Below are 10,368 nucleotides of genomic sequence, written 5' to 3'. Positions count from 1 at the left end.
TAGAAATGGGCGTCACACACTGTACCAATATCAGGAATCAAACATGGGTCTTCACATGACAAGCTAACGCCTAAACCACTAGGCTATGCGACTGCCCCAAAGCCTTAAGTAGTGCAGGTCTTAAACTTTTATAAGTCAGGAATTCGAACCCACAAACATTTCCTGGGATACCCAAAGGATGCAAAGCTGTACATCTGCAGAGCCTCTCTCCGTTTACAGAACCTATCTTCATCTGCAGAGCCTCTCTCCGTTTACAGAACCTATCTTCATCTGCAGAGCCTCTCTCCGTTTACAGAACCTATCTTCATCTGCAGAGCCTCTCTCCGTTTACAGAACCTATCTTCATCTGCAGAGCCTCTCTCCGTTTACAGAACCTATCTTCATCTGCAGAGCCTCTCTCCGTTTACAGAACCTATCTTCATCTGCAGAGCCTATCTCTGTTCACAGAACCTATCTTCATCTGCAGAGCCTCTCTCCGTTTACAGAACCTATCTTCATCTGCAGAGCCTCTCTCCGTTTACAGAACCTATTTTTATCTGCAGAGCCTCTCTCCATTTACAGAACCTATCTTCATCTGCAGAGCCTCTCTCCGTTTACAGAACCTATCTTCATCTGCAGAGCCTCTCTCCGTTTACAGAACCTATCTTCATCTGCAGAGCCTATCTCCGTTTACAGAGCCTATCTTCATCTGCAGAGCCTCTCTCCGTTTACAGAACCTATCTTCATCTGCAGAGCCTATCTCTGTTCAAAGAACCTATCTTCATCTGCAGAGCCTCTCTCCGTTTACTAAACCTATCTTCATCTGCAGAGCCTCTCTCCGTTTACAGAACCTATCTTTATCTGCAGAGCCTCTCTCTGTTTACAGAACCTATCTTCATCTGCAGAGCCTCTCTCCGTTTACAGAACCTATCTTCATCTGCAGAGCCTCTCTCCGTTTACAGAACCTATCTTCATCTGCAGAGCCTATCTCTGTTTACAGAGCCTATCTTCATCTGCAGAGCCTCTCTCCATTTACAGAACCTATCTTCATCTGCAGAGCCTATCTCCGTTTACAGAACCTATCTTCATCTGCAGAGCATACATATCTACATACCTAGAATGGAATACATCCTCGTGTTTAGAGGTAAATACACAATATTTCTGTATTTTGACAATGCGTACAGAGTACTCAATGAGTTAGGCGTGATGTACGAGTACCCACCTCCACACAGTTCCCCGTCAGAGTAGTCGCAGGAATAGTTATGTTTACAATGCGTACAGAGTACTCAGTGAGTCAGGCGTGATGTACGAGTACCCACCTCCACACAGTTCCCCGTCAGAGTAGTCGCAGGAATAGTTGTCACACTCGCAGAATGTTCCGCTGTACTTCTGGGCAGAGTTGGCTGTGCGGGGGAAACACTCACACACCCCGCACACACACTGTCCTCGGCCGGAACACGGCACTGTCGAGTTGGGTCTGGAAGGGGACATAATTAGTAAAGTAAAGTTGTAAGTTGAAGGTTGATTAGAATTCTACCAGCCTGTCAGGAGTGATGAAGGGGCATATGTATCCCGAGAAAGATAATTTCAGTGTTGTCCCGTCTACGCCACGAGGTCGCACTGGTCTACTGATGCGCAGTTGCAATCTCATGGGACAGACCCCTGAATCACGTGACTCGATGGCAGAATCCACATGAATTAAGAGTGTGAGTCAGCAACATTAATACTGCTTCTTGCATCATTTCAGCCATATTGTCATGGGGGGACATTAAAGTATAATGCCTCCAGTACTCAGCGCAGCGCCTTAGACGACTGGGCCACCCGTGCCCCCACAAACACAACAGTCTCAGTAATCCAGTGTATCATATCTCCATTCTATGTACAGCCTTGACCCTTTCTCCAATGGCTTCATGTCGGAAGTGACATGAGCTTGTTCATATTTCTTATCATCAACTCAACACCAATGATAATGCCTCCATAGAGTTAATCACATTTGAGTGAGTGAGTGAGTGAGTGAGTGAGTGTGGTTTTACGCCGCTTTTAGCAATATTCCAGCAATATCACGGCGGGGGACACCAGAAATGGCTTTCACACATTGTACCCATGTCGGGAATTGAACCTGGGTCTTCGGCGTGACGAGCGAACCCTTTAACCACTAGGCTACCCGACTGCCCCTAATCTGATTTGAAGACATATATGCACCAGACACAAGAAATGGACTTCACACATTGTACCCATGTCGGGAATAGTATGCTTTAACCACTAGGCTACCCCGACCGCCCCATAATGTAGTAAGAGGCCACTGTCCTACAAGTACAGATGACGGTGATCATGAACAGGTTTGGAACCAAAGATCAGGGGGAGGATCTCTTCTGTCGCCTTCACTGGGTAACCATGGCAACTTACTTGATACACTTGGCATCCGACTCTTCACTAGAGACTTTGCTGGAGTCACACTCGCAGTTCTTCCCATATCGCCCCGGGTTACATGTGCACTTTCCGCACTCATACGTTCCATTGCCAGACGAACATAGGGGGCTGTAGGGAATCTGAAATGAGTGAAAGATGATTGAGATGGAGTGGGTGGGCTAGTGAGAGAGTGAGTGCCAGACACCATCTGATATTGGCCAGACACCATCTGATATTGGCCAGACACCATCTGATTTTGGCCAGACACCATCTGATATTGGCCAGACACCATCTGATATTGGCCAGACACCATCTGATATTGGCCAGACACCATCTGATATTGGCTAGACATGGTCTGATATTGGCTAGACATGGTCTGATATTGGCTAGACATGATCTGATATTGGCTTACCTCCTGTCCTGGTTTCTCACAATCACATTCACAGATCAGTCTCAAGTCAAGGATAAGCTTCTCCGAGAGTCCTACAGGGTAAATAGTGACTGTCCGGTTCCATCGGCTTCTGTCACGTGGACACTCGGCCACTGTGATCTCCACCTCAAACGTCACCTAACAACAAAGAAAAAATCATATCAAACTCCATATACATGTACATGAAGCTTCACAATCTCAGGATAAATTCAGAGAATCCAGAGGTGCTGCCTTAACACTTCAGCTCGATCTCAGAGATAAATATTTTCTTTGTACTCCTGTACTCAGCAATATTCCAGCTATGTGATGGCTGTCTGTACATAATCGAGTGTAGACCAGACAATCCAGTGATTGACATCATGAGCATCCTTCTACAATGACATGCATCAACCAAGTCAGCAAGCCTGATCACCCGATCCTGTTAGTTTCCTCTTATGACAAACATTGTCGCCTTTTACGACAAGCATGTGTGGTTGAGGACCTGTTCTACCCCGGGTGGTGAGTTGTGTGTCGTTGTGAGTTGTGTGTCGTGAGTTGTGTGTCGTGAGTTGTGTGTAGTGAGGCAAACAAATGATGTCATCAACCATCAAACCCTACATCAACAAGTCTGTTACTTTGAAATAGTTAAAATACTGTACATCTTTGAGCAGCAAACATGTCAGCTCAACCCTCTTATAGTGGAAAGAAAGTCTGACTTGATGTTGGTATTTGACATTTACCACTTTAAAAAGTTCAAAAGAAACATCCTCAGACGAAATCAAGTATTTGAACCAAGATCATAGCTTTCTGAAATGTCCAAGAGGTGCAACTCTGTATTACCAAGAAACATATTCAGAGTGAATTTGTTCAGTGGAATTAAAAGCAAAATTGAAAAATGAACAACTCACATTGGCACCAATCCCAAGCTCCTCGCATTCATTGGTTTCTTTCATCTTGTCTCTGAAACAGGCACAGGATTCATGTAGCAAACAGGGTCAATACTATAGCAAACAAGGTCTATACTGTAGCAAGCAGGGTCTATACTGTAGCAAACAGGGTCTACACTGTAGCAGACAGGGTCAATACTGTCACAGACAGGGTCAATACTGTAGCAAACAGGGTCAATACTGTAGCAGACAGGGTCTGTACTGTAGCAGACAGGGTCTATACTGTAGCAAACAGGGTCAATACTGTAGCAGACAGGGTCATCACTGTAGCAGACAGGGTCCATGCTGCAGCAAACAGGGTCAATACTGTAGCAGACAGGATCTATACTGTAGCAAACAGGGTCTATACTGTAGCAAGCAGGGTCTATACTGTAGCAGTGAAAGGGACACGACAGGTCATCCCCTTAATGCAGTACCATCTTTTTACAACTTTCGGCGTGACTGAACCGCCGACCTATTGCTTTTTAGTCACTTGTCCTTCATGAATTGTGCCAGTCTCATTCTAGCAGGTTTATGTTAGTTTCAGATATTCAGAGTTTCATCTTCAGTGTTCCACATGCAATACAGACAGACTACAACAGTAGTTTAATGCATGAGCTCACATGAATGTTTTCCTGAAGTGTAAGAGTTCTCTTGTTAGACCTGGTGGATGGGTTGGTCAGAGATGTAAACAAATGAGCCTACGTGGCTGTGAACTCACCCAAAACACTTGGAAAAGAACTTGACAGTAACATTCTCTGCATTTTGTGTGTTCAAAATGACTTTGGAAGTAATTTTCTGTAAAGAAAAAAAAAATTCTCTGCAAGTATTTTCCAACAATTTTTTACAACGACAGAAATGACAAAAACAAAGTCAAAACTCAGAACTCCAGAAAATATCACAATTTATCTGGATCGATACTAAACACTAAGTAAGATAACATGGATCAAGCACTGTAACTCTATAAAATATCATTTCCGGGACCAATTTTGGAACTCATCCTTGACAAGTATCTCTTAGTGAGTGAGTCAGTGAGTTGGGTTTTACACCGCTTTTAACAGTATTCCATTTATATCACGGCGTGTCAGTTTAATGTGGGAGGAAAGCCCGAAGTGATGCAGGTCTCAGAGACGTTTTCTTACTTCGGTGAAACCCACGAGCACGGGTATGGTGCTGACAAACCTAGAAACATAATCGGGGTGAACCGGGATTCGAACCCACAATCACAGGTTTCTGGCGTGTCCATGGGACGCAACTCTGCACAGCGAATCGCGGCGCCTTAGACGACTGGGCCACCCGTGCCCCCTGTATCTCTTAGATAAGCATGCCAACTTTCAAACATGCAACTTCAGTAGTTTCTGAGAAAACTTGTCCCCATTTTATGCAATATGCACTAAGTTAAAAAGCACGGAGCAAGGGCCATGACTCTGTAAAAAAATAAATTTTAAGACACCAACTGTCGAACAAACTTTACATCATGACCAGTTACATCAGTGTGTAAAATTTCATTTCTCCAACTTAAATAGTTTTTGAGAAAACTTGTCCACATTGCACACATTATGCACTCAGTTGAAAAGGACGTGGCAAGGGCCATAACTCTGTAAAACAATAAAATCTACCAGTGGAACTCACGTCATAATTTTCCCTGATGAGATCTACGATGTTTGAAGAGTCGTTAGCAAGTTCTCCGGCTAGAGAGCCTTCAATAGCAGTGGCGAGTTTCTCATACACTGGTGTCTGGTCCTTGGTCACAGCGAAGATAATGTTGACATTCTTCTCGATGATCTTGGCTGAGATCTGACTGACTGATGGGTAATCCTGAAGAGACCGGGATTAAGTACAGTTGAAGTAAATTAATACTCACGTTTGAACCACCCTCTCAAAAGCTTTATCATTACGAATTGACTTCAAAGATGGTTTTGATAGTGAAAAATGCACAAATATCAACTGATCATAACAATAAATGTTATACTGTTTCCTACATCTAAACCGTTTTTAACTTGATTTATTCATTTCTGATCCGGCATCCTAACCCAACAAACCTTAACCCCTTTCAGCTGAACTATATAAACCCACTTCAGCTGAACTGTCTCCATCCCCTTCAGACCACCTCCCACTGATCCCCCTTCAGACCACCTCCCCACTGATCCCCCTTCAGACCACCTCCCCACTGATCCCCTTCAGACCACTTCCCCACTGATCCCCCTTCAGACCACTTCCCCACTGATCCCCCTTCAGACCACTTTCCCAATGATCCCCTTCAGACCACTTCCCCACTGATCCCCCTTCAGACCACCTCCCCACTGATCCCCCTTCAGACCACTTTCCCACTGATCCCCCTTCAGACCACCTCCCCACTGATCCCCCTTCAGACCACTTCCCCACTGATCCCCCTTCAGACCACCTCCCCACTGATCCCCCTTCAGACCACTTTCCCAATGATCCCCTTCAGACCACTTCCCCACTGATCCCCCTTCAGACCACCTCCCCACTGATCCCCCTTCAGACCACTTTCCCACTGATCCCCCTTCAGACCACCTCCCCACTGATCCCCCTTCAGACCACTTACGCACTGATCCCCCTTCAGACCACCTCCCCACTGATCCCCCTTCAGACCACTTCCCCACTGATCCCCCTTCAGACCACCTCCCCACTGATCCCCCTTCAGACCACCTCCCCACTGATCCCCCTTCAGACCACTTCCCCACTGATCCCCCTTCAGACCAACTCCCCACTGATCCCCCTTCGGACCACCTCCCCACTGATCCCCCTTCGGACCACCTCCCCACTGATCCCCCTTCGGACCACCTCCCCACTGATCCCCCTTCAGACCACCTCCCCACTGATCCCCCTTCAGACCACCTCCCCACTGATCCCCCTTCAGACCACCTCCCCACTGATCCCCCTTCAGACCACTTCCCAAATGATTCCCCCCCCCTTCCCCCATATTCTCACCCCTTGAGACAAGCTCCCCGATCTCTCCCCACCTTCAGACCAGCACCCCAATTATCGAAGCACTCACCTGGTTGGAGCTCTCGGTGTAGACTCCGTAGGAGTCCATGTGACAGAGTCCATCATTCGGCTTCACAATACCACCAAGCTGAACAACCAAAACATGATACTATAACTCTTGCATATAGGGTGACAAATAAAAGCAGTAGACATACAAGTCTAAATCCACAATCTAATCTTCTATCATCAATCTAAACAGAATTTACCTTTAACAGATGGGATATTAATAGCTAATGTGGTCATTTCAAAAGCATATTACTGGTGGGAGGCTTGCTGCTTGTACACAGGCCATCATACTTTAAGAAAAGAATATACAATATACATAAAAAAGATCAGATCGTCGTTAACATTTACAGATTTGTCAAACAACATTTTCCTTTCTCAAGAAGTTTTTGAATTCCAAACCCATCACATAGAAATGTATAGGCAAGTAAATTATATAACATGTTACTTAAGGCTAGATATGTTATAGACTGAGAACTAGCCCACCCTGGCAATGAAGAATAGCATATGATTTTACATTCAACCTTCGCATCAAGCAACATTTTAATGTAGCTGTTAACTAAATAAAGAGGAGTAACTGGTGATTTATTGCTGAGTCACCCACATCACATCTGTAACAGTGAGTGAGATTGTTCAATACATGTAATGCTCGGACGAGTAAGTTTGGTTTTTTGTCTGTTTTTTGTTTAACGCTGCACTCAGCAATATTCCAGCTATATGACGGAGGTGTGAAAATAATCTAGTCTGGACCACACAATCCAGTGATTGACATCATGAGCATCAATCTACGCAATTGGGATACAATGACATGCATCAACCAAGTCAGCGAGCCATACCACCCGGTTCCGTTAGTCTCCTCTTACGACAAGCCTAGTCGCCTTTTACAGCAAGCATGGGCAGCTGAAGATCTATTCTACCCCGGATCTTCACGGGAGACAAGCATGGGCTGCTGAAGACCTATTCTACCCCGGATCTTCACAGGTCTCTGATGAGTAGGTACCGGGTCACAGCGGTGATATATCATGTCTCCCTCGATTACCAATCCAAGGGTGAGTGAGTGAGTATGGTTTTACGCCAGCAATATCACAGCAGGGCACACCCGCAGACATGAGTTTCACACATTGTATTCATCCGGGAAAATCAAACCCATGCCTTCATGGTGACAAGCAAACACTTTAACCACTAGTCTACCCTCCCCCGCCCTCAACGACCCTAGAATTAGCCGCACTCATCTGCCACTGTGACCTTATCATCGCGGTCAAAAATCAGCTGCTATAAAACAGATTCCCCCAAAACGCTGACAGCTACATATCAAAGTTGCTTGAGGCAAAGGCATGGTGAAATTGCCTGTTAGATACAGATACCACTCATATTGCCCTCAAAGTCAAGACAATACTAGTATTATGAGAGAAGCCAAGGTAACATGCAATAACTCAACTACCATGCGACCCCAGACTACATCTTGTTAGTTAAAGCAGTGAATATCTTGGAAAGTCTAGTTTTAGAAATGTCCTGGAGAGCATGCTTCTAAAGCAGAAACATTCAACATCAAGGAAGAAAGAAAACCGGTCACAATTTTCATCTTTGGCTACAATTATTCCCATGTATGGTTATTCTAGGCACTGTATGGACTACCCTGCATGCTTTTGTTGGTTTTTTTTGCTTAACGCCTCACTCAGGAATATTTCACCCACATTTCCAGTCTGGACCAGACAATCCAGTGATTGATAATGTGAGCAACGATCCACATGGTCAGGGTACATGCGGTCAACCAAGTCACTGAGCTTGAGCACCTCATCTATTCTGTCGCCCCCTACGACCAGCATAGCTGACTGACTGAGTATGGTTTTACGCCGCTTTTAGCAATATTCCAGCAATATCACGGCGGGGGACACCAGAAATGGGCTTCACACATTGTACCCATGTCGGGTATCGAACCCGGGTCTTCGGCGTGACGAGCGAACGCTTTAACCACTAGGCTACCCGACCGCCCCACGACCAGCATAGATTGCTGGGAAACCACACGGGGCACTTGTGGGAACTCAACATCCACTTTCTACAGCTCTCTCGTGCAGACAAATTGAGAGGCAGATCCAGGGTGCTGCAAGGGGGGTCAGGAAGCAAATCCACTTCAGGGGTCGGGGTTGGGAGAAGGGGGAGGGTTTAATTTAGACCAGAGCCCTTGATCTGCCTCTTGCCATTTGTCGTCTTATTTTCTATCAAAAATCCTAAACCCTTTCACTAATTTAAAGAATTTATTTGCAAATCACATTGTTTTCTGAGAACAAGCTGTTGTCATGTTTTCTTTTCAAGCACAACCTTTTTAAAAATTTTAGCAATTCCACAGACTGTTACAATTTAAAAACAGAAACAGCATTTGAAGAATCGACATTCCAAACAAGTAGTTATTTTGACTTGGTTTGTTTGTTTTTTGTTTAATGACACACTCAGCATTATTCCAGCTATATGACGGAGGTCTGTAAACACTCTGAACCAGACAAGTGAGTGATTGACATCATGAGCATCAATCCACGCATTTGGGATTAGATGGAAGGCATCAACCAAGTCAGTGATCCTGGCCACCCGATCCCGTTAGTCGCCTGTTACAACAAGCTTAGTCGCCTTTTACAGGTCCTTTGGCTCGGTATCAGTTCCCTGGCATACCTGATGTCAACACCCAAAATGTCTCAGTGTCCTTGTCTCAACTGTTCTAAATTCTGGCAAAATATCTTAGAAAACATTAAAGAAATAAATTTTAGGTTAAACGTAACTAACTAGAACCCAAGTCCAGGAGTGTAAGAGTGATACCCAACACCACACAATGAACAACCATCCCATACAGCTGATGCACAGTGGCACTCCTGCTCTCTGTAATACTGAAACCAAACAGTTCACAAGCATCTGCTTTATATTTCAAACTACTATCACAAAGAGCTTTAATCAAAAATACTTGATGAGGTCCCATCCCAAAAAGTCTGTTTCTGTTTTTTTTGTTTGGTCTTAATCTTTTTTTTCCAGAATAACTTTAATGGCTTAAACTGTGTAAAGCGCATCCGGACACTATACTCCCAAGGTACGGTTTCACTTTGGGTGGCAAATTAGAGTTACCTGTCCTTGGTTTAAAATCCAGAACCGAAAGACCAGACAGTGGGTTAAACAGCAGAAGCATTTCACCTTTTTAAACCAAAAATCCATTTATTATTCTGTCAAAATTATTTTTGGGATGAAAATTAACATAATATTGAAAAAGCCATGTGTGGTGCTGGGATATCAAATTACACTCTTCAGACTAAAAGGGAGCCAAAGAGGCTCCACGGACCTTGCCGTCCCCTGCGTAATGAAAGCCGGAGTCGGTGGAAAAGATGATCATTCTTCGAGACTGGTTTCTCCAACCAATAGACGACTGAAATCAGGCACATGGTTACGACATGATGCAGAGAATAGAGTTGATGAAGAGGGCAAGGAAACCACCGTCTGTCTGTGGCCACAGAGGCAGCTGCTGGGACAGCGTAATCACAACCATTCACTGGGCTCAACACGGAGAAATGATGGTTCAATATGTTTATCATGATTCTAATTCAAACTTGAGAAATGACATTTTATGAGTCGTTGTCATCGTAATTTTGAAAC

The 10,368-nt window shown here is 44.7% G+C and overlaps 1 protein-coding gene across 2 annotated transcripts in view; it reads right to left on the bottom strand.

Moving 5' to 3' along the window:
- Positions 1-10,368, bottom strand: part of LOC124120912 (integrin beta-PS-like) — a 49,703-nt gene that overhangs the window by 14,636 nt on the left and 24,699 nt on the right. Inside the window, exons 10-17 of one of the 2 annotated variants that reach the window (XM_048391277.1) lie at positions 10,058-10,141; positions 6,746-6,823; positions 5,356-5,541; positions 4,445-4,521; positions 3,706-3,757; positions 2,801-2,956; positions 2,386-2,528; positions 1,299-1,456 (exon numbers count right to left, since the gene is read on the bottom strand). In XM_048391277.1, the coding sequence (XP_048247234.1) occupies positions 1,299-1,456; positions 2,386-2,528; positions 2,801-2,956; positions 3,706-3,757; positions 4,445-4,521; positions 5,356-5,541; positions 6,746-6,823; positions 10,058-10,141 (934 nt within the window). The remainder of the gene's footprint in view (positions 1-1,298; positions 1,457-2,385; positions 2,529-2,800; positions 2,957-3,705; positions 3,758-4,444; positions 4,522-5,355; positions 5,542-6,745; positions 6,824-10,057; positions 10,142-10,368) is intronic. The other variant, XM_048391272.1, reaches the window with a different exon arrangement.

This window comes from Haliotis rufescens, unplaced genomic scaffold (assembly GCF_023055435.1).
Source record: "Haliotis rufescens isolate VD_foot unplaced genomic scaffold, xgHalRufe1.0.p SCAF_10, whole genome shotgun sequence".
Classification (NCBI taxonomy): Eukaryota; Metazoa; Mollusca; class Gastropoda; order Lepetellida; family Haliotidae; genus Haliotis; species Haliotis rufescens.
The sequence above is the reverse complement of the archived record's forward strand: the minus strand, read 5'-3'. Positions and strand labels throughout refer to the sequence as shown.